This window comes from Carettochelys insculpta, chromosome 1 (assembly GCF_033958435.1).
Source record: "Carettochelys insculpta isolate YL-2023 chromosome 1, ASM3395843v1, whole genome shotgun sequence".
Classification (NCBI taxonomy): domain Eukaryota; kingdom Metazoa; phylum Chordata; order Testudines; family Carettochelyidae; genus Carettochelys; species Carettochelys insculpta.
In genome coordinates, this window is record NC_134137.1 from 260,393,350 (window position 1) to 260,417,287 (window position 23,938).

General features: G+C 42.9%; 1 protein-coding gene across 17 annotated transcripts in view; it reads left to right on the forward strand.

The window, feature by feature from the left end:
- Positions 1-23,938, forward strand: part of MICAL3 (microtubule associated monooxygenase, calponin and LIM domain containing 3) — a 267,999-nt gene that overhangs the window by 141,577 nt on the left and 102,484 nt on the right. For 11 of the 17 annotated variants that reach the window (XM_075005486.1, XM_075005543.1, XM_075005506.1 and 8 more), the window contains exons 18-25: positions 688-786; positions 3,590-3,646; positions 6,447-6,560; positions 9,340-9,447; positions 12,311-12,418; positions 13,298-13,484; positions 16,568-16,656; positions 18,483-18,570. In XM_075005486.1, the coding sequence (XP_074861587.1) occupies positions 688-786; positions 3,590-3,646; positions 6,447-6,560; positions 9,340-9,447; positions 12,311-12,418; positions 13,298-13,484; positions 16,568-16,656; positions 18,483-18,570 (850 nt within the window). Of the gene's footprint in view, positions 1-687; positions 787-3,589; positions 3,647-6,446; positions 6,561-9,339; positions 9,448-12,310; positions 12,419-13,297; positions 13,485-16,567; positions 16,657-18,482; positions 22,830-23,938 lie in introns of those variants that run through there. The other 6 variants (XM_075005621.1, XM_075005561.1, XM_075005580.1 and 3 more) reach the window with 6 other exon arrangements.

Below are 23,938 nucleotides of genomic sequence, written 5' to 3' on the forward strand. Positions count from 1 at the left end.
AGATATACTGGGCAGAACAGCCACAAGGAAGGTGCGAAACTAGGAGACATACATTTATGCTATATTCAGATTAGGCAAATTATTTCTACATCTTAATTCCTGCACTTCACTGTATTGTTTTCTGATAGGCACCCCAGAGCTTTGTTAATTTATGTGAGGTCAAGGCAGGGGAAAGTTGAGGATGAGAGCAGAATGTGACTGGTAGGATTTTAATTGTGTTGCTGCTGAACATTGGGCATGTATAATCAGGCAAACAAAATGGATATTATTAAGCATTCCATGGCATTAGTAGGGGATTTCTCCTGCTGTCTGGAGAGAGATTATCTCTGCTTTATAGAGCACAAAGTTATACACTTCTTTGCAGCCTCACTACTAGTTGGTGGTGAGATTGTAGTGTAAAGCTAATACAGTGATTGACGTTTAGTGGCTGCCCTGAGAAGTGGCCATCACACTCACCTTTGATAATTGCAAGTCTTGAATCTCAGTGGAAGGCATAAAAAGTGTCTGCTCCAGACCAAACTGTGGCTATAGATCATTTGAGAGAGATGGGATTTGGGGTCAGAGTCCCCCAGAAGATGCACATCTGAGACTGAGCCCTGCATTGCAAAAGACAATTGTAATATTCTCTTTAGTTTTATTGTGATTGTTATTGCTCTCTTTTTTTTCCCCTCCCTGTTTTAAATAAAGCTGAGGAATAAGGAGCATTCACGGACCTGTCCTAAAAAAGTGATCACGCTCTCTCCTTCCTCTACTCCACCTTCCTCTCCATCGTATCCCAGCCAGCAGGTGATTGACACTGCATGCTCCCTTTGCTTCCATCCTGCTTGCACTGGTCTCTAAGCAGTGACTAAATGCCCTTTCTCTTCATAAATTTTAAATTTCCTTTACCCACATGGGTGGCCCTTCTTGGACCTCTTAGGTCAGTGGCACAACTAGACACTGAATATAGCATATCAAGAATCTATTCTAATCCTATATTTTGGCACAGTGGAGATTCTGGGCATTTTAGATTAGGCTTGTTTTTGTCTGGAGCAGTCATTTCCAATTTTGTGTTGCAGAGGAGAGTTTTGAAATGCATGTCTGTAAATGCATATGCACAACTCCCACTGTAGTCATGAGATGTGTTTATTTTTGAGGGAAGAGTCTGACTCATTATTACCTTGGTGGTGGTTGCCATTCCAAGGCAGTTTCTCCCAAAGAGAGGCTTGTCTGGCTGGAGTAGGATGGGGAATGAAATCAGGTAGTCATCTCCCTGTATTGGATGCTGCCGCTTTCCTGCCTTTCAAGGCACCTCTCTCCGTCCTCATTTAAAGAGGTGTGAGGAGACATTTTTCCTCCTGGGTCTTGGGAGCCGTTTCTGGGTCTTTCCCATGAGGCACATTTGTGAATTAGAGTGGCAGACATTTGTGCAGCTTAGTCCTCTGCTGCTCCTTCCAGCAGCTTGAGTTCACTGTGTTTGAATACAGTTTTGCATTACAAGGACTACGTCTACACGTAAAGCCTACATCGAAGTAGCCTATTTCGATGTGGCGACATCGAAATAGGCTATTTCGATGAATAACGTCTACACGTCCTCCAGGGCTGGCAACGTCGATGTTCAACATCGAAGTTGTGCAGCACCACATCGAAATAGGCGCTGCGAGGGAACGTCTACACGCCAAAGTAGCACACATCGAAATAAGGGTCCCAGGCACAGCTGCAGACAGGGTCACAGGGTGGACTCAACAGGAAGCCGCTCCCTTAAAGGGCCCCTCCCAGACACAGCTGCACTAAACAACACAAGATCCACAGAGCCGACAACTGGTTGCAGACCCTGTGCATGCAGCATGGATCCCCAGCTGCCGCAGCAGCAGCCAGAAGCCCTGGGCTAAGGGCTGCTGCACACGGTGACCATAGAGCCCCGCAGGGGCTGGAGAGAGACCGTCTCTCAACCCCTCCGCTGATGGCCGCCATGGCGGACCCCACTATTTCAATGTTGTGGGATGCGCAACGACTACACGGTCCCTACTTCGACGTTCAACTTCGAAGTAGGGCGCTATTCGCATCCCCTCATGGGGTTAGCGGCTTCGACGTCTCGCTGCCTAACGTCGATGTTAACATCGAAATATCGCCCAACACATGTAGCCATGACGGGCGCTATTTCGAAGTTAGTGCCACTACTTCGAAGTAGCGTGCACGTGTAGACACGGCTAAGTAGAGCAGTTACCCTTACATTCAGTACAGGCTATAAAAGCGGCACCTACAAGTACAGACACATGGATTTGTTGGCCTTCTGATTAAACATATCTAAAAATGTTGTGAAGACATTTGTCCTTTGTCAGCTCATATATGGATGGTACTTCTCAGAGTTGTGGGGTTTTTTTTAAGTGTCCTTTCTGTACTACTGCGAGGAGCATATGGATTCACCTCTGTGAATCCCTAGCATTGATGGGACTTGTACAGCTAAATTCTGAAAATTTATTTCTATAGATTGGCTTTACTCTCTTGTACACCTGAAAAGTGAGACTTGTGCTTCATGTGCTTTAGCAAGTAGACGCAGCAGAATGATCCAAGGGCAGCTATTTGAGCCTGAGCTGTGACTTTTTTTGACCACAATGTTGTATAAATCAGATCCTTATGATAATAGTGACATGTAGCACTTGCACAGCACTCTGATTCTCTAAGCACTTTAAAGGTGTAAGCTGATAATCTCTGTGAGGTAGGCAAGTATTATCTCACAGAGAGGTGGTCAATTGCTTAGTTCACACACATTGGTTTTGTAAATAGGGAAATTGTCTCCCAGTGCTATGCTTAGTCTGTAGCTTTTTGAATCTTTTGATTGTAAGTCTTCTCTGCTTATCACCTCCTCCAAATATCTAATCCCTCCTGTGTGGTTTGCTTATTTTAAACCATGACAACTGACTACTGCTGGAACCAGCTAAAAATTTACCACCAGCTCCCTTACAATTTCTCAGAGCCTTTTTAAAAAAATACATCTCTTTGTTCAAACAAAATTGGAAAACTCTGCTTCCTCCCTTTAGTCTGAGGACTGTTTATTCCCTTGGTTACAGAATAAAGCAGATATGAATACCCAGTTTGGGGATTTGGTTTTGAGGGCAATAGCTTTTACTCAAAAGATCCTCTCCTCTTGACGTTCTCTTGGCCCCCACAGTGCCACTATTCAGTCTAGCTTGCATCCTTCTTAACCTGCTACCTTTGGAAAATTGTGTCTCTACGCTTCTGACATGTTAATTCTGCCACCTCTCCTTTTAAACTTTCCATCTAATCTAATATCGCTGTGTGAATGTACTAAGTGTCCCAATTACCTTCCCCCGTGCTAATGGCAGTTTGTTGCGTAGTAATATATACTTGATAATTGACCTAATACCCTAATATAGACTTGCGTGGACTGATTTCCCCCAGGCCTTTCACCTCTGAAGAGCTAATCGGTGGATGACAGTTTTAAAAATTCTACTTCTTATTGAACACCATGGTTTCCCTGCATGATGGTCTGTTTTCTGCCTGTGTTGTAGGGTGACTCAAATGAGATGTGTCCAGAGTGAGAACTTGGATTGTGGTTGTTTTAAAGCTCACCCTTTATTGCCCACAGACAAACAGGGAGCCCGGTGCTGACCCCCCGGGGGAGCAGAGTCCCAAACAGGAAAGGGTAAAAGAGCATGAGCTACTGGCATGGATGGTTATGACACACATGCAGCAATGGGGTGTGTGCAGTATTGAAAAGAATTGTGTGGGGAGGGGGAAGCACAGTTGTCCCTGAACTGCTATTAACTCACGGGAGCTGCTGCAAATGTTAGAAGTGCTTATTTCTGAGTGGTGTTTACATACATCCTTAACAAGCCGTCACCAATATTAGCTGTTTGCTCTTCGCTTTAATTTTGCTGTAGATCCACTCTAGCTCTCTCCCCTCCCCATTCTTCTCTCCCTCACCTGTTTTAATAAAGTGTGCTACGGCTGTAGCAGAGTAGCCAGGGTTATGATTGTGTGTACTCACTAGCACGCGGTTGCCTTGGTCCCATGGCTGCTTTCTGATTCATTAAACAGCTGGTATTCCAACCTGCCTTCTGAATGGCCAGGTTACAAGGGAGGATGAGGGGTTATTTCACTACAGAGGATGAGAACCCTTCTCCATAGTGAAATGTTCTGACAGTGGGAATGGTGAAAGGAGCTTTAAAGTGTGCTAGGAAGTGGAAGTGTACAGTTGTGAGATCTGGGTTCAGATTGACTGTTTAACTGATGCTTGAAGTTGGTTAGTTCAAAAGTTAAATCATAATTGGGAGCCAGCTGTAGAACTCCCCCAACTTCCAAAGTGTGTCTTCTTCAGCGGTCTCATGCACCTGTCAGGCAGGCAGCATGTTTTTGGACTGCCATCGGAAGCTTAACAAGCTTGTCTGCAGCAACACAGGAACCCCCAGTTTTGTAACAGGCTTTAGTTTTACTTCTGATAAAATGGTGTAGTAAGAAGAAGTGAATGGGGCTGACGGTCTACTTAAAATAGAAAAGGATTGAGACTTGTTAATGTGTCTAAATGCAGGGAGGGGAACCATAATCAGTAACGGGCTGTGAATGCAGTTCTGGGCTTTGCTGTCGTAGCTGTAGGCAATGTAGTGATAGCTGTGTTGATCCCAGGATATTAAAGAGACGGGGAGGATGAGGTAGTGTCTTTTATTGGTCTCAAAAGCTTCTCTCTCTTATTAACAGAAGTTGCTCCAATAAAGGATAAATTTCCTTACCCATCTTTATCTGCCTGTTGTCATAGTGCGTTTTAACTGGCAGACCATGTAACAGATTGAGCGTACTGTAGGTAATATACAGATGTTTGTGCTTCCTATTCAGTTAACTTTGCATCCCCCAAACAGCCTAATATACTTGGAACTCTATGGCCATGTCTACACTAGCCCCAAACTTCGAAGTGGCCACGCAAATGGCCATTTCGAAGTTTACTAATGAAGCGCTGAAATGCATATTCAGCGCTTCCTTAGCATGTGGGCGGCTGCAGAGCTTCGAAATTGACGCGGCTCGTCCCAACGGGGCTCCTTTTCGAAAGGACCCCGCCTACTTCGACGTCCCTTTATTCCCATGAGCAGATGGGAATAAGGGGACTTCGAAGCAGGCGGGGTCCTTTCGAAAAGGAGCCCCGTCGGGACGAGCTGCGCGGCGGCGAGCCACGTCAATTTTGAAGCTCCGCAGCTGCCCGCATGCTAAGGAAGCGCTGAATATGCTTTTCAGCGCTTCATTAGTAAACTTCGACATAGCCTATGATGCTCTGTTACTGCCGTGTCCAGGTAGAAGTACATACCTGCGGATTTGTTGGCCATCCCCAGTGGGCATTTTTCAGTATCACAACAATTCAGATAACAGCTTAGTTGACTAGAATAGCAAGGTGTGTGGCATGTGAGGGTTGAGGCCTGTTGCCAAACCTGTCCCCAAGTGCAGTAGGAGGGTTAATTAAGTGCAAGGGCAGGGGCAGGAGTGGGAAGCTTGTATAATGTTTTGCAGTATACGTAGTTTGAGCCAGTGCTGCTGAATCCCTTAGGCTACATCTACACTAGGCAAAGTTAGTCGCCCACAGATATGCAATTCTAGCTACAGCAATCGTGTAGCTAGAATTGACACAGCTACGCTTGGCTAACTTGTCCATCTCTACTGAGAAGGTTAGTGGGAGAGTTTCTCCCATCAACCTCCCTTACTCCTTGTGTCTCGCAGGAATATAGGAGTTGGCTGTGATCCCTGAGAGGTCATTGTCATGCGTGCAGACTAGACAAGTGAATTTGAACCTTGAAGATCGACCCTGAGCAGGTTGATCTTCCAGGGTAGTGTAGCATAGCCTTAGTTTTCATAAGCCCTACATTCACCCAGCTTTCTATATCCCAGTATTTTAAAGGAGCCTATGAGGGCATTGCTGGGAGCTTAGTTCGTCTTCTTCCAGAACTAGACTGCATCACTCCAAAATGAGGGTTTCTGTGCACAAAGAGAGAGGAATACAAACAGTTGTGTCTCGATTTGGGTATCTGAGTAAAGAACAACCCCTTAAAAAGAACTGGAGTGAAGCAAGCGCTAAGGACAGAGCTGCTATGGGCATTCTAGCCATGCCTATTGGTTAGTGGAGAGCTTACCTTGGATGTGAATGCCAGACTGAAACTGAGCGCTTGCTTGGTTTTGACTGCAGACAGTGAGTTCTGAATTACACTAATTCCCCTGTTCCTCCCTGGCCTTGAGAAGCTGAATCCAGAATGTTGCTAGTGCAGAATTGCAGTACATGTTGGGTCTCATTTACAGGAAAGGAAGGAGTCATCATTGGAAAGCCCTTCCTGTTTTTTTCTCCTGCATGTAGGCTTTCGTGCCTTTTGCCTGGCATTGGCCTTGCCATGACTTTGCTTCTGTTCCTTTTTGGAATTGTTTTTCTCCTCGTCTTGTTTATTTCTTCCCTGTCCTTCCTTATTTCACAGAGATCTCCTCGTTTTTTTTCTGGTGACCTAGTGCCTGAGCAAGCACTGAATGTTGAGCAAAGGGCATGCCAACTGGCTGCTGTCCTGGAGCCGAGGCCGACAGTCAGGCATCAGGTGACAACTGCCCCCTCTGGCAGTCTGTATCTGTTTGCAAGATAAGGGGGTAAGGAGTGACTGCTGGGCTCAGCGGGATAGAAGAGTGCACTGACTGTGACTACACCACCACATTACAGGCACCATAAACAGCTCTTGTTTTGAGCATTTTTTTCAGTCCACTTCATTCCCTTCCAATTCTTAATCCTTTTCTCACTTGCTGAAGATGCATAACATTTGCTGGTTCATAAAGCAGAATACAATTAACAATGATGATCAATGCTCAAGCTTCAGGGCATATGCAAGTCAGTAGGTAGGCTCATGTCATGGAATGGCTCTCTGTTTATACATAGAGAATTGCTGGGAAATGCCATCCACTTGTTTCTAGGATGGGAACATTCATTTCCCCATTTTAATGTAGTAGTCCGTGGCCATCAAGGGAGGCAGTTCTTTGTTCATGCTTCCAGTAGTACTGTTCCCAGCAGTAAAGCTGGAAGCCTGTGAAGTTTCTCTCTGCTTCTGTCACAAACTTCTGAAGTTATTTTTCTAGTCTCCAGCCTCCTTCGTATATGCACCACCACCAACATATACACAGTCACACCTGGCAGGTCTTCACCAGTATTTCTGGCAGGTAGGAAGCTTTTGGGGACAAATGCAATCTACTTCTGCAGAATCCAGGCTTTCTTTAATCAGTTTTCCAGAACTTATGGATGTTAACTAACTTCTACAACATAAGCTGACTATGAAATGATGCACAGGTCCAAGGCTTCTGCTGTTGGTTACAGCTTTTGCAAGTTGAAATTTGGAAGAATCAGGTCAATCTGAAGCCAGTGCTCCTTGGGGAAGTAGTGATCAGCAACAGAAACAACTGCTGTGGGTGGGGAAAGATTCAAACTGAGGTTAGGACAGTTGGAAATCTTGTAGCAGCCATGTTTAACTGGGGGAGAGGTCACACTTGGATTTGTTAGCAACTATTAGTTGAAGGCTGATTTAGCAGAAAATGCTAAGCATGATCAGAAGGCAGCATCTTCACATGCATTTCAGCAGCTGAAGTTGAATTGCATGCAGCTGAAAACACATCAGTCATATCATTGGTATCAGTCTGTGGCTAGCAGGTGTAGCCCTCTGGCTGTTAGGTGTCTGATAGTTTTCAAGCCTATGGAGCGGGTAGAACAGATGAATGGGATTAGTCGCATGTTTCTCTTTCCTATCAATGCTGTGTGACTTTTGTGGGAATGTAGAAGAAAGGAAGAGGAAGAAGCAGAGAGCATGATGGAGGGAGAAATACGGTGGAGAGGAGAAAACAGACATTGAACCTGTGCACCATGAAGTAGTATATTAAGATAAAAAGGGAAAAAGTGGAGTGAAGCCAAGAAGGGAGGGAAGGTGTAATAAGAGACTTATTAAATTACACCATTTAAACAGTCTTAAATTTGATAGCTAAGTAAAATGAAGTATTGAGTACCCAAATAAAAAGGGTGCAACGGTTCAAATATTTCACATTGCAGGAGTTTGGAAAGCACAACTATTCTTTACCCTGCCTAATGGACTTCATCCTTAGGCTGGTATGTTTTAGATACATCGTCAAACTCTGCATATAAGGTCTAAACCCAGCTATTTTTGTGAGTCACATAAAAATAGCTGTGATGGCTTTTGCCTTTCTCACAGTGGTGGATTTTTTTTAAATGTGCAGCTATTTGGAAATTGCAGAACATTTTCTCACCACATGATGATGATACAGCACCTCACAAGTTGGACTAAAATACTTGACTTTAGTGCTTTAATTATTGTATTCTACATAGTTACTTCAGGTGCTTCTTAACAGCTCGTGCTAATGAACCAGAGGAGGCTGGGTGGGTTGAGAGAACTGAGGTAGTAATTTCTGAGTCCTGTGTGGAGAAGCTGTTTCAGATTGTATGGATACTCAGGCTGGGAACTCTTTCCGGGCCATACCGTAAGCAAAGGCAGAAGAGGTTCTAGTGCTCATACTTTGCACTGGCTCTTTTGTGTAGGCTGTGCTTTGCTCGCAGAGACAGAAATGTGTTAGCTTCAGCTAGTAGAAAGGTATGGAGCCCCCCTGAGTGGGAGAATGTCAAAGGAAGAAAATTGTCACTGTATGAGTTGGGAGAAGAGTGTGCATGGGTTTTTTTGCCCTGCATTGTGCCTAGTCTCCTGGCTGGAGAACAGAGAAAATGTTGTTCACAACCCGTTACTTTCTGTTTCAGAGCATTACTCTTGTTTGTTGCAATTTAATATAACATCCATATGGAAGATAAGCAAAAGGTTTTATGTGAAATTAAAGCACTGCTTAGAGTGGATTATAGAATGAAATTTATTTCTAAATCTGTAGTGAAATGTAGCAGTGAGGATGCTCATAGCTGAGGATATGAGGTCTTTTGCTTCTCACCCTCAGGAAGGCAATGTTAAATGTGAAGTACATTGCAAAGCTGTCTCTCTCGTATTCCTTCCTCAGACAGACTGCATTTGGATGAAGTAGGAGGAGCACCAGAGATGGGCTTGGGATCTGCACAAATGGTTCATCTAGCTACATTGCAGGGAGCAGCAATGCACAGGATATAGCTCTTCTGTGTGGCTTGATAACTGCTTCCAAAGTAAGAGAGAGAAGGGAATGAATTTAAATGGCAACAAAGGGCATTTGGTGCATAACTTCAGTTGAGAAAAAGGAGGAGACAAGGGGAACAGTCACCTCTCTGACTGAAAGGGTTCTTTGTGATTTTTTGGTTTTCTTTTTTGTTCATATCTCTTCTTGATTTTTTTTACAATGTATTTTATTTTTTAGCCAGAGACTGAACCATCTCGTCGATTCTTTGTTGACCAGTGGGAGCGCTCCCTTAGCCTCCGCACTTCCAACCGCCCTTCTTCACCCTCATCTGACTCCCTTCGACAGGTAGCATGGCCTGGGTCTTGCAAGCTGCACTCAGCTGTACCCACTGCCCCACCCAGCTCCCGCCAGCAGGAAGAACTGCTGTGCCACAAGAGAGCTAGACTTGTCATGCTTCATCGTCTTGATATGGCTGAGTTCAGTGGACATACATGTGTGCACCTAGGAAAAGCCAGATGCAGCCTGTGGCATGTTTTGGTTATTCCAAGCCATGCAGCTATTCGGAAGAAAAAGGAAAAAATTCTGGTCAGTCTGATTTGAGGTCCTCAGCAGCCTCCAGTCAGATTTTTCCAGCTCTAGAATTCTTCTGGCTATGGAATAATCTACAGGGGCATACAAGCTTTTTCTTTTTTTAATGTTTGTTGCTTCCTTTTGCGATATTAACCCAACTATGGCACGTTTTTGTATGTATATATTTAAGGAGAAAAAGCAGAAATAATGGAGAAAGATCACTAGTGACTTGCTGAAAAAGCTATTCAAAATTAAGATGACTAGTATTTCTAGTACAAGCAACAGAAATCTGGTTGGTCTCTTAGTGCATAGAGGATATATCTCCACATCACAAAATGTCATGGGGTTTGAAAGTCACCACCCAGAATAAGCCAGTAAGTATGATACAGGTTTTGCAGGTCAAGACCGTCATTATAAATCTGTTGGTTCACAGGACCCACTCTGTGCTAAACAATTCAAAGTATAAATAGAAAGAAAATTCTGCCTCCTAATTGTTTGCAGTTAAGACTGGTTGAAATGTTTCCATTAAAAATTTGGATGGAACATTGGGGTTTCAGCTACCTGGAATTTTTCACAAAATATGCCTGTTTTCCATAGTTTAGAAATTATAACCTGAAAAAAATATTTATGGGATTTTGACAGAGAAAAGGAAACTTGTCTTCCAACAGCTTTCAGATGTTAAGTTCTTACCAAAAAGTCAACCTTCCATTTTGGAGTGGGGAAGGAACACTTTCCAACCAGCTCCACAAAGAGTAGGAGGGGAAGAAATGAGGAGGGACATGAGTAATGATATTCATATCACACGCTCAGTTTATTTACCTAATAAATAAATTTTTTAGTCTTTAAGATGCTACAGGATAGTTTGGTTTTTGTGAAGGTACAGATGAATATGGCCACTGCTCTGAGCTCAGTTTAGGCAGGTGTATTATCTGAGCTCTGTGTGTATTGGATGTATTTGAGGCAAGAGCGGAATATCAGGCAGTGCTACAGAGCAGTATCTGTCTTACTTTCTTATAGTAACTTCGTACAATGCAGTGACACATAGATTATGGAGTTACTACTTTTATAGTTTGATACTTATATCAGTGATAATTGTCTGCCCCTGCCCCAAGCGTTTCCTGGCTTTTTCTAAACTAAAATCTGTAATTGGCTGATATTTGCAATCCAGGAATGGACTATATGAGTTCCTAATGTTTTGTAAAAATATTACTGTTTTGTAGATCATAGTACTAATCTGTGTCATGATTCAGTAACACCTCTCTATTCTCCCCTAATTTTTGAGCACTAAACTTTGCACAAAAATGCAGAAGGGAAGGGAATCCTTTGGTTTCCATGGCAAACGGGGGGGCGGTCATAGAGACAAGTTTTTCCTGGGGACAACCAGAATCCCTCTTGTACTGTGACTGTTTTAGCTATGTTTTTACACAGGGACACTTCTGAACATGTAGTAAGTGCAGAAATACTGCAGTGTAAATAAAGGAATTTCTGGGTTGTAAAAGGTTCATTGCTTCAGAATAGTGCATCCCAGCAATGTTGCACAGGACTGAATATAGAAGACTGAATCAGTCCAATATTTACTTATGAGACTCCAGCAATGCCCTCTGTTCATAAGTCAAGGAAACGTGCAAAACACAGCTTGATCTGAATAAGTGACACTGCCTGGCTTGCAGCCTGCTGCTTTATTGAGACACATATGCAGTGCTTGTGGTAGTATTTCCTTTCCTTCTAAGTTTTTATTTCTTTAACCACTTAATTACTGCCAAATGTTTTGGATATGTCTTCTACAACTCTGCTGCTGTTCCTGCTCTATCCAAGGTTAGCTAGAAAACAAACTATAAAACTCTCCTTTTGGACACAAGTCTCTGACTCGAGAATCAGACTGCATGGATTCTCAGCTGCCCAACCTGAAAGATTTGTTGCAGCTTGGTTTGGCCGAGAGTTATAGAGCCAGATAAAATACCCTGAACAAAATAGCCTACAAGTAAAGTTGGTGGGCACAGCTGAGCCCATTTGGTGCCATGCATACACAAGTATAGATCTCATGGGTTGGATCAGAGGTCCTCTCCCTCTTTCCAGAGAAAATCTAGGACCTCATTATGTACTGTAAACAGACACTATGGCAGCAGTGGAGGAGATAAAGATATTTAGCTTGAGAGTTTCTTCTCTCTGGAAACAATTTGTTTCCTATTGCTAAACACCTGTGTGGACTTTGTGCTAAATTCTTTGAATTTAAACTTAATGAAATGCCTCTCCTCTATCAGTTTTTCCATTGTCCACCTTACCTTGAAGCTTAAACCTTGTCTTTGCTTTGTTACCGCTTGGAGAAAAGCAAGTGTCCAGATTCTTCATAGGCAAAATATTTTCAGAACTAGGAAGAAAGAATATACATCTAATCTCAAAGGGTGACTGATTTCAAGCACCCTTTTTGTTAGGTTACTGTTACACATAGTGCTGGGCCGTGCTGGTGATCACTGATGACACTGATTCTGCTGTTATTGCACAATCACTCTGTGTTGTCCACTGTCTTGGCATGGTTTGACCTCTCTGCACCTTTTCATCTTTCATCATTTTTGTCATCTTTTTAATTCAATATTTTCTTTCCTTGCTTCTCTGCTGTTTTGTCCCATACATCTGGTAGAAGTATATAAAGATGTACACAGGTGGAGTGAGCTCATTGGCTGAACAGATAGCCAATCAGCTTCAAAGGAAAGAACAGCCCAAAACCCTTCTAGACAAGAAGGAACTGGTAAGAAAATGCCATACGGAGGATGGTACGTGTTTGTGATTAGAAGTTCTGTAGATCTGCCGTGATTTGTGTTTTTAGTTGTCTCGAATGGGTCTGGTGATATAGTAACTTTATAGTGTTCAAAAAATCATAGAAGGGCTGGAAGGGACCCCAGGCGGTCATCTAGTCCAGCCCCCTGTTCTTCAATTTTCTTCCCCAGTCCTCACCCTTGCAAAGTCTGTATTAATCTACTGCCAGCATCCTTAGACCAGGGATACTAAGTTGAGAGACTGAGAAGTCCTGTCTCTCAAATGCGTAGAGCTGTGTTTGAGCCATTCAGACTGCTTCTGGATTGCGGTATCATGGAGGAAGTTTCTTCACAAGCCTCAGAGAGGCTGAAATGTAGAGCTGAGCCACTGCTCAAGGGATTCCTGATACTACTGGGTATTAGTGAGCTGCAATTTGAAAATTTTAGTTCCTTGACTAGCCACAGTCTCCTGAAAGTGAATACAGGCAGGGTTAGGAACATTCTAGAAGTAGCCGTCCCATCTGACTTAGGAAGGACCTCTATCTTATTCCTCCTTTGGTCAGCTGTCTCCCGGGCAACATTAATAGCCTCTCATGAGCCTGTTAGCTCCCCTGTTCAAGGAGCTAAAGGCTGTAATTTACTCCTAATTTATGTAAGTGGAGGGATTAAAACTCACAGGGGCTTTCTCCCTGAAGTTGAAGGTTAGTTATTGCCTCTAGATGGCAGTTGTGTGGTTGGCACTTATGCCCTAGGTAGGGCTGAGTGAAGTGACAGAATGACCCCTCCCAGGTGCTCACTATTCAGAGGTAGAAAAGGTGAAGGGAAGTGAGACTGCACACAAATAACCTTAGTCCTGCCTTATTTTTGTCCAGGGCTCACTCAAAAAAGAGTTCCCCCAGAACTTGGGGGGTAGCGATGTCTGTTACTTCTGCCGCAAGCGGGTGTACGTGATGGAAAGGCTGAGTGCTGAAGGCAAGTTCTTTCACCGAAGCTGCTTCAAGTGTGAATACTGCGCCACCACCCTACGCCTATCATCTTACGCCTACGACATCGAAGATGGTAAGAGAAGTTACCTGTTATCTTCCTCATACACCAGTAGCACTCACTTATTGTACAGGGGTGTTGTCTCAAAATCTCAGCCCTGGCTTCATTTGACAAATACTGGTGGGTGAGGAACAGAAATAATACCTTTTCCAACAATACTCCATTTCATTAATACTGGTAAGACCCTGTGGGACTGTATCCTAGTGGCCAGAACTTGAAAATGACAAAAGAGCTGAACCCTTACCACAATATATAATTTAGCATTTAAAGAATAGCTCTTTAATGGAGAGAGGCCCTCAGTGATGCCTTTGCCCTTAAAAAAAAAAAAAAAAGAGTGTAAGGGTGATCATGAATTGTATAGAGTCCTGAGCCTTACTTCAGTTCTAAGAAAGCAGGAGACTCCTTAAGCCAGAGGGGAGCTTAAGCTAGAGCTACACTACTGCAGGAGATTGGTCCACTCGAGGTTGAGCTCCCGGGATTTCGTTTTGCGCACTTTCAGGGGTAAAAGTTGACATCAGAACTCCTCGCGTGAGGTGAGGAATAAGGAAGATCAATGGGAGAAACGCAATTGGTGTGGCTAAAATTGAATATCGGTGTAGCTAAAATTGAATATCGGCAGTCAACTTCTCTGTCTAGTGTAGACAAAGCCTTAAGTGAGTACAAGATGACAGGGACAAACTCAAACTATTTTTGCCAGGTTAATTAACATAATAAATAGGACATTTGTAACCAATGAATATAATACAGTATTAGCTTTTCACAGGCTGGCTGAGGGTGACCTATTTATAGATTCAACTAACTGAGTAGGGAAACAAAGAGTTGAATTAAGTGGACAATCAGCTGTATAGAGCAAGAGTTGTTGAAAGTGGAGACTCAGGAAATACAACTGAGTCTGTGGTTCTTTATGTGATGGACCTGTAACAGATGTGACAAAACTTCTTGATAATTAACTTGGGTGAGTCAGAGTAGCGTGGATTATGAGGAGTTCCAGAAGCAAGAGAAAGGGCATAAAGAAAACCTACCTAACTAGAGTGGGCGAGGGGAGAGTGCAATATAGGAATCCATGGAAAGTGTGATGGCATATTAGGCCTATTTATGAAAACAAAATAAGATTAGCGAATGGTTTATAGAAGCCCTATTGGGTACTCGATCAATCCCTTTCATGCAAGAGCAAAACTGAAATGATAAGTCAACACAATGTATAATAAACCTGTGGAATACGATGTGCAGCATGTCAAGAGCTAATATGTTAGTAAATTTCAGAAATGGCATTAGATGCGAGACTGATATCACTGCTAGATGATCAAGAATAGTATCTGTAAATACACGAATAGGTTAAGAAAACCACAAGGTTGTTGAAGTCAAGTTTTGTGGGCAATAGATAAGTGAAATCACATGCATTATTATTGATAGAATCGATAGTAACTTCTGATGGGTTCTCCTGTTTTGGTTGCTGTCATCTGGATATTTTCCAACTTGTCTACATATTTCCTGAAGCATGATGCTCAAAACTTTACGTGCTATCCCAGCAAAAGCCTCATCAGTGCAAAGTAGAGCAGAACAGTTACCTCCCATGTCTTCCATACAACATTTCTGCCAGTACATCCCTGAATATTAACCTTTCTGACAACAGCAGCACACTGTAAAAGAGTCCCCAGGGCAAATGAAAAATTAGTCAGTGTTTCTCTCTGGGTTTTCTATGAGGAGAAGACTAGAGCCATTCATGTTTTAATATTATTCATCTCTCTGGATTAACAGATGATTCTGTGTTCTGTAGTCAGCAGTATTAAGGGAAATGATAATATCTAAAAGAACCTCTAGACACCACTTGATCTGACTTTATTGCCAAAAGGAGACCAGAAAGAATATTGTAGTCTTGGTATAGTACTCAGGCCTAAAAACAGGTTACGAGGAGCTAAGGAAGTCTGTGGACTCATGATTCTGTCAGTATTGCCCTCCTCATACCCTTCTCAGACGTGTTCCTCAGAAAGAGGCAGTTAGATTTAGGGCAATAGCTGGAGTGATTAACAGCATAGAGAGCTGGTTTCTTGAGCGGGGACATCTCAAATATGAACAGTGGTCACTTTGTTTGCCTGAAAGGAACAATGTTCTCAAATAATGGGTCCAATGTCCTGTGGGTAGATTTTATCAGCCAAGAAGACCATGAGTCCAAACTGTAAGTTGCAGCCATAAGCCTCCAAGCAAATCCTGAATCCCAGACAGCAACCTGGGAAAATTTCAAGCAGAGGAGACTTTACAATGGAGATTGGCAGGACTAGATTAGTACCAGGTGCTGCAGGTTTGGATTGAGGTGCTCATAGTGAGGAGGAGCTGAACTAGTAAACCAGTAGAGGTCACTCTGCAGGGTTGAGGTGCGTTAGCAGAATTGTATTGGAATAGCAGATGATCCTGCATTTCAGGACAGATGTGCAGTGGCAGAGATGCATGAAAAATTAACAGCACCACTGTTTATAGTGGTAGGTCAGGGCACCATTTTGTCCGCACTGACTCAATAAGAGTAAAAGGTAACTAGGAGGTTTGTGCTCAGCTGGATCTCCTAGTTGTTGCAATCAGCTAGGTCCCATGATGCCTGTTGATTGGAAAGATGAGATATAAGTAGGGTTTTTTTTGTTTGTTTGTTTGTGTTTTGTGGTGAGGGAAGGGATAGGAAGAGTCTTGGTATGTTATCATACGTAGTCCCTTCAGAGTTAACATCCATCCCCTCCTTCATTCCTCTGCCACTTGTATTCATTCTTGCTTTTCTCAGAAGTGTTTCTGCCAGCTTTTCATGTGATGATGTCTTTGTTCTTCACACACTGCTGCTTTGTTAGTGTGTGATACCACAGAGGCCTCAGCTCTGCTTTGATGGTTGATTGGATGTTGGTTAAGTGACTGTCAGGCACCCAATGGAACAGCACTGTTGAGGGAGAGGAAGAGGAGGATTTGAGTTAAAATTTCAGAGTGTTTGTCTCCGAGCATAGTGAGTGGGCAGGGCTGGGTATGGGAAGTGGAGATAACAAAGTAAATCTCACTTGAAGTAGAGTGTTGTGTTATATAGATTTATGTATGGTGTTCTCTCCCTTTTGTTTTGACTGCAGGTAAATTCTACTGCAAACCTCACTACTGCTACCGACTCTCTGGTTATGCTCACAGGAAGAGACCAGCAGTGGATCTTCTGTCAGGAAAGGTACTTTACATGTTTGGTGTAATGGATTTTGATCCTGGCAATTGGAAAAATGTGTGTGTTTTGCAGAGGGTAGAGGAACCGTAATGAATCTCATTTATGTTTAAATGTCTTGCCTCTTTTTGAAAAGTGGTAAGTTCGAGAGCAAGCTATATAGTAATTACCAATCTCTTACATTTATGTGAGTCTCATTAAGAAAGAAAAATCCCCTGTCCACACAGTCTTTTGATGTCAGTTTCTTTTGGAACTAAAATAATTATTGAAGCCTGTGTAAACACTAGAAGAGCTATAATGACAGAGTTGACAGCCTTTCTGTTCATTGGAAAGGTTTGGGTAAAGTGAAGCCAATGATTTTCTTTTCTTGTCAGGAAATGAAGTCCCATCTCTGTGGAATTGGGGTTCTGAGCCAAATCCATTTGCATAGGGGCTTTCTTAGAGGGCTTACTAAGGAGGATTTACCTTGTATTAATAGCATATAGGCTGTGTCTAAACTACCTCCCTACTTCGAAGGGAGGATGGTAAGTAGAGTGTCGGGAGATTATTAATGAAGTGCTGTGCTTCATATGCAGCACTTCATTAAGCTAATTCTCCCCTGCGGCAACTTCGAAGTGTTAAACTTCAAAATTTTGAGGAATAAAGGGACTTCAAAGTTGCCCAGGCATTTCAAAGTACCGGCAGGTGAGCTGCGTCTAGCCGTGAGCTGGCACTTCGAAGTTTAACACTTCCAAGTTGCCGCGGGGGAGAATTAGCTTAGTCAAGTGCAGCACAGCACTTCATTAATAATCTCCTGACACCTTACTTCCCATCCTCACTTCAAAGTAGTGAGGTAGTGTAGACACAGCCATAGCTAGAAAGGAAGAGTTTTTCCTTACTTAATATTATTAGGTAGACTCATGCTTGGAAAAAAGGGCCAATCATACCATGTAGGACAGAAATTGCTCCCTTCTTTATTCCCTGTAGCATTAGCAGGGCTGATTTTTCTGTCCTTGTTTTGCTTGGAGTCTCTTTTCCCATACTCTCTTTGGGAAATTATGTTATAATCAACCCCTATTAAATTTGACAACAACAAGAGGTCTTTTGGCACCTTATAGACTAACAGATATTTTGGAGCATAAGCTTTTGTGGGCAAAGACCCGCTTCATCAGATGCATGAGTGGGCGGGTGGTTTCAGAGGGGTATTTAAAGAGTGGGGTCCCAGTAAGAGGGAGGGCCAGAGCTGACAAGGCCTATTCAGCAAGGTGGAAATGGCCCAGTATCAACAGTACTTATCAAATCAAATTAAATTAAAATTGATTAAGTATTAAATTTGCTTTCACCTCACTCCTGCATACTCAGAGGTGGACCCTCTGATATGTGGAGCTTTTGTTTTCTGTAGTTGGTGCTATCTGCTCTCCCCTTTGCCCTACCTTTACCATAGCAAGTAGCAAGTTAATGCTTTGCTTCCTTCATCCCTGGGCAGGGGAGGGATGCTGCCATGATTTCTTCTGAAACTGAAGGGCAAAAATGAGTTGTTTTGTAACTCCTGTGAGCCAGCTGTAGAAATGCCACCTCTCTAGGTTTCTTAGGTTCATAAATTGATCTTCAGAACATAAATAATCAGATGATTATGCACCAGTTGGGCCATACTCCTGACTGTTCTTCCAGACTCTGCCCAATCTGTAAATAATCACGTGCTGCAGTTCAAGAGATGGTTGGGCATGTTCAATAGTAAACATACTGCTTCAAATTAAAAGTGAATGCTTATGCACAGTTTCCAGTTTCTTCTCTGATTGTTTATTTTCTTTTTTCTTCCTTTCTTTTGTTCTTTCTTTCTGTCCCTCATTTCACAGGACAGCAAAGGATCCCTGCAGAACACCATGGCAGCTGAACCAAGTGGACGGGCAAATTCCATAGCCACTTCAGCAGAGAGGACTCCAGGTAGCTCCGCTTCATTCTTTGGCAGGGTGGTGCAGTACTCTCTCAGCCTCTTTGGCAGAGTTAGGGTGGCAAGCCAGCGTCTGCACAGCACAGTTTCTTCAGTCGGGCGCCTGGTAGCCCAAAACCCTTTGGACTCCTTTTTCATGTGTCAGCTGATGGCTTTTGGGGTCCCCTTTCTCTATGTCCAGTCAGAGGTTCTTGTGCAGATCCTGGGGGAGTTTTATCGACAGCCTGCTGATCAGTGAGATTTTAATATGCCCCGACTTTGTAAGCTGTATAACTTGTGTGAATTTTGGGTGTTTGTATAAAAGCTTGAACATATTCTTTTGTGTGTTGGCTTGGGGGCCTGGACTCTCTGTCCTTTCAAGGGGATTATCTGAAATCATTCTAGGTGAACACAGATACTCAGTTCAGGAGCTCATTGGAATGAGTTTAAATAAAGACGCTTGATCAGTAAGTCTGCACTTTCGCATTAGTAGAACTGAAGTAACCGTTGGACTACAGTAACTCAAAAGACTGGGTTTCTATGTTCATCTGAATTCTGGCGCACGTGCCCTCTCTCCCAAACTTCTCATTGAACTGGTTTCTGCATAAAGAATAAAAATCCCTGTTGCTGTCTTTGGAGTATGGCTATTTACGAATTCTTGGTGTCTAAAGGAAATGGATTCTTTAAACTCTTGATCTCCTTGGTGCTGGAAGATCCTGGTGCTCTCTCCTCGTTGTCAAAACATGTGCTGCTCTTGCAAGGTGTTTTGGGAATTGGGTTATTACAGCATGTGTTGCATTGCTAGGGGTAGCCCGCTCTATCTGAAAACTCTAATTACTTGGAAGAAACGTTCTGTTTGTGCCACAGACTCTCATTTGACCCAGCTCTTTAATTGCGCTTATTGAAAACAGCAATTTAGTGGAGCAGGAAAAGATGAGATGGGGAGCAAGAAGGAAGAGAGAATTTGATTCTAGTGTATGGGCAGTGAACACTGTGGATAAAAACTAAGTCACTTGCTTTTAGGAGAGAGAGAGAATATTAGATAGTCACACTCTGAATAGCAGATGTCCCCAGATTACAGTACTAGCTTTAAAAGATCTTTAAAAGATCAGTCAGCTTAATTTTTTAAATTATTTTATTCATATTATTTATTATTTATTACAATATAAATTATAATTACAAAATAATTCTTTCTCCAGTTTTACTCTGTACATTTGGCAGCACATTGAATGTAGCTGAATTCCGTTTCCTCCTCTATTTGTATGATTCTTCTGTGCAGCAAAATGGAGGAGAGAGAAATTTTAAGGAGAATGACGTTATAAAATCTCAAAAGTTAGCTTTGCATTTTTGGCAGGTGTAGAACCTTAAATTGGTCTTAACTGCTTTTATTGAATGGTTTAATGAGGCCTTTCCTTTAAGAATCAGATCTTTCTGTAAAAACAGAATTTTTAGAAGGGTCTTATCCTTTAAGATGAATGGAAATGACTGGCTGTTTCTCAGAACTTTATTGTTTAATAAGTGCTGGCGGAGGGCTAAGTGATGAGGGTAGATCGTAGGCTATACAAGTATGGCCAAATAAATGAGTATTGGTTGGTTTTGTTGTATGACTGCTTGAGCCTGTGGGTGGATCTGTGATCCGTCTACATGGGAGAGGAACAGAACAGGGCAGACATTATTTTAACAGCCTGCTTTCGTGTGCCTCAGCTTTTGAGCAGAAGTAGAATTCTGTGACAATTTGTGGAATGCTGGCCCTTTAAAGGCACGTACATTAGGCAGTATGCACTCATATACAGCACCAAGTATAGTAGAGCTGCTTGTTATATTACTAAAATACCCACTGGAATCACCCGCAGAGTAGTACAGCGTATTGCATACTCAGCTGTGTGCATGATAGAAGTAGGCTTAACGGTTAGGAAAGGGGCATTGCTTTACCTCCTATTCTGAAGTTTCCCTTTGCAGCTGAGATCTCACATCTGTCCCCAGCCTCTTTGTAGGAAATCTTGTGTGTTTTGAAACTACTGACACTAATGTGAAGTGGTGTGGACTTGGGGAGGTATTGACTCAAAAGCAGTGTGCTTGAGAAGCTTACTGCAGCTGCATTGACTGCAGGTCAGTTCTCACTTAGCACATGCGGCAGTGTAACTTGTTGTGTGCCTTGTAAGCACCTGCCTTTGGATCCCGTTCTGCTGATTGGGTCAGGAAGTACAAGGCTAGTGTTTGCAGTTCTTTGTGCTTTAAAAAGAGTGGTGTCGGGGGCGGAGCGGGGCTAACTTTAAACTACTGGAATTGGTAATGCCGTGAAAGGATGTGACACTATTCCTGGAGAATCATAGGGAGACAGCTGGACACATCTCCATTTGATAGACTCCTGACTTTGGACTACAAATGCTGTCTACATGCTTAGCTGTAATTTATTAAATTGTGCTAATTAGATAATATTGCTAGGTGGTATACACTGTAGAATAGACCATCACCTTAAGCATGAACTTGTCTGAACTGCAGTGGGGAGCTGTTTCCAAGCCTCCATTTCTCTTGGCTGACAGACTGGCTACTGTGAGCTCTATATCATCTGAGGACATTTGACCTCCTTTGGGCCAAACGCCACCAAATACAACTGCAACAGTTGCAAATTCTATGAGAGATTAAGTCATCTTCAGTGATGGTGTGGTTTGTGTGGGGACCTAAAATGGTTGGAAAATCAGCAAAGAAGGGCTTGACATTCAAGGGAGGTGGAACATGGAGGATGGAGGAAAGGATGTGTCCTAGGACAGGCAAGTACCATACAGATGCAGAGTAAAGCAGCCCCTTCTCATTCTTAATTTATGTTGGCAACATCTTCAACACTTCTAGGGTCAAAAATCGAAGCAGGTATAAGCAGGCAAAGCTTCCGTTCAGAAGGTATTACAACAGTTTGTGCTAGATCTGAAGTTTGGTTCCCACAAAATACCAAAGGGATGTAAATTGCACTGTTTTTCCATTTACACTCATGTGTTTTAACCCATGTACACTTGGCATGTAGTTTACTCCATCAGTTAGTCTGGCACTTTGTTTCTTAACCAACTTGGGTGGAAGAGGTAGAAACTTAGAGGACCGCCAAACATTAAACATTATTCACCAGGTTCAGTCAGCTGAGGTGTGGTGAGATCACGCTAAACACACCGGATATTACTAATCTGACCTGCATGTGTTAACATTACTGAATGTGTCACAATGCAGCCCCTTCCTAGTTGGCATTAAATGTGGGTAGTCCTTGTACCTTGTGTTGTAGTGACTGTAGTTTTAGGGTCAGTCTCACATCCAAGCTGAAGTTCCAGCAATCAGAGTCACATTTGTGTTGAGGGTCATGTCTGGTTTGCAGAGGAGCCTGTGTGCACACTAGGAGGGCTCTAAGTGGAGATTTTTCAGAGAAGTTTATGCAAATTGGCTGTAGAAGTGCGGCTATTGCTTCAGCTGGGGAAATAGATATGGGCTTTTGCACAGCTGCTTTCATTCTTTCCCAGCAAACAAGACTCCCTTTTGAAGGAAGGGTGGGGAAAGCTACAACTCTGCTTCTGGTGCTGAACTCTGGTGTGCTTGTGGTAGACTCTGTAAGCCTTCTCTGTACTGTCTGCTTGTTTGTTTCTCTCTTCTGCATTTACCTTTGTGCCAAAGTAGCTACTGTTTCCTACAAAAGAAAAAAAGAACTTGCTTTTCAACTGTTTCTTTTCCTTTGATAATCTGTAATTGTTGTGTCTCTTGGATATTTTGAATATGATTTATAGTATTTATATAGTTTTAATATGCTTTTAATATACAAGTGCTGTTTTTGTGTTTGTTCTAAAGGTCTGTAAGAACTTATTTCTGAATTTCTAGCACCTCCTGGCAGGTGGACTTGGAACAGTATCAATGCACAGCCTGTAATAATGCTTGACTTCGAGCTGGTAAAAGATTTCATACCCAGGACTAGAACTCTTCTGTTGTTAATCTGCTCCTGTCCCTTCTCAAAATGGAGAGTTCAGAAGGAAGCAAGCTCATCTTACCCTTGTAGAAATACAACATCAAATAGAAGGTAGCATGATCTTTGAGGTACTTGCATGGTTAGTGAAATGGGCCCTGAGTGACCCGGTGAAAGATACCTGCAGGGTATTTGGTCACCAGTGATACTGAGGAGAATCTAGAAGGCAATAGAGAAGGAAGAGATCAGGCCTCTTGTGATGTAGGCCTATGAATATATGGGCTGGGTCTACATGTGCCCCTTCCTTTTGAAAGGGGCATGTTAATGAGCAGGTTTGAAATATGCTAATGAGGTGCTGCAATGAATATGCAGCGCCTCATTAGCATAATGGCGGCCGTGGCGATTTGAAAGTGCGGCTTTTCGAATCGCGCGCTGCCCGTGGAGACGGGACCTTCTGAAAGGACCCTGCTCCAGTTTTCAAAAGCCCTTCTTCTGATCACCAGATAGGAATAAGGGCTTTCGAAAACTGGGGGGAGGGGGGTGTCCTTTCGGAAGGTCCCATCTCCATGGACGGCGCACAATTCGAAAAGCCACACTTTCGAATTGCCGCAGCTGCCATTATGCTAATGAGGATCTGCATATTCATTGCAGCACCTCATTAGCATATTTTGAACCTGCTCATTAACATGCCCCTTTCAAAAGGAAGGGGCACGTGTAGACCCAGCCATAGTGTACGTAACAGTAGGGGTGCAATAATGAAGTCAGGAAGCCCACTCATCCAGGTCCTAAGGATGTGTACAGTATATAAAGTCCATAGTGTGAAGTCCTTAACTGTTTATCTCTTTTGTGTGTAATCTGCTGTATAACAAAGTGTAGCTTATCTATAGAAATATCTTTTGATAGCTACAGAGGATGGAGCATGTCTGCTTCCTGTAAAGCACATGCCCATTAGTATGAAGTAAGAGAGCCACGTTTTCAAAGGCCCCGTCACTACTGTGTCCAGTTCTGCATGGTTCCTTTGAACACCTCCGCACATAGAACTTACACACAAACTTGCTTGCATCAGTAAACAATATACAAATGGGGAACTGTACAGACCTGTTCAAGTGGGCTTTATGCATGTAAATGTTGTCCACATGTGGCTGTGCCTAACTGGTGCATGCATTACTTGGGAATACAGTTCATACATACAGAATCCCATTTGCTCATGTAGATGAGCCACCCTGCAAGGAACCCTTGATTTGTGTAGCCATAGCCAAAGAGAGCTCATCTAGTGCTAGTTTCACACTGGGAGTTTTAAAATATAAATCTGAACGTAATGCCCTGTGTTTCTGGAAGCCTAAAAGAGGGTTTGGATTGCAGGATTATGACCAAATCCCAGCCTAGCCAATCCTCTTGTTCCAGGGTTGAATCTGGAAGCCCTTAAAGGGTTGTGTGCTGAGCTGTTC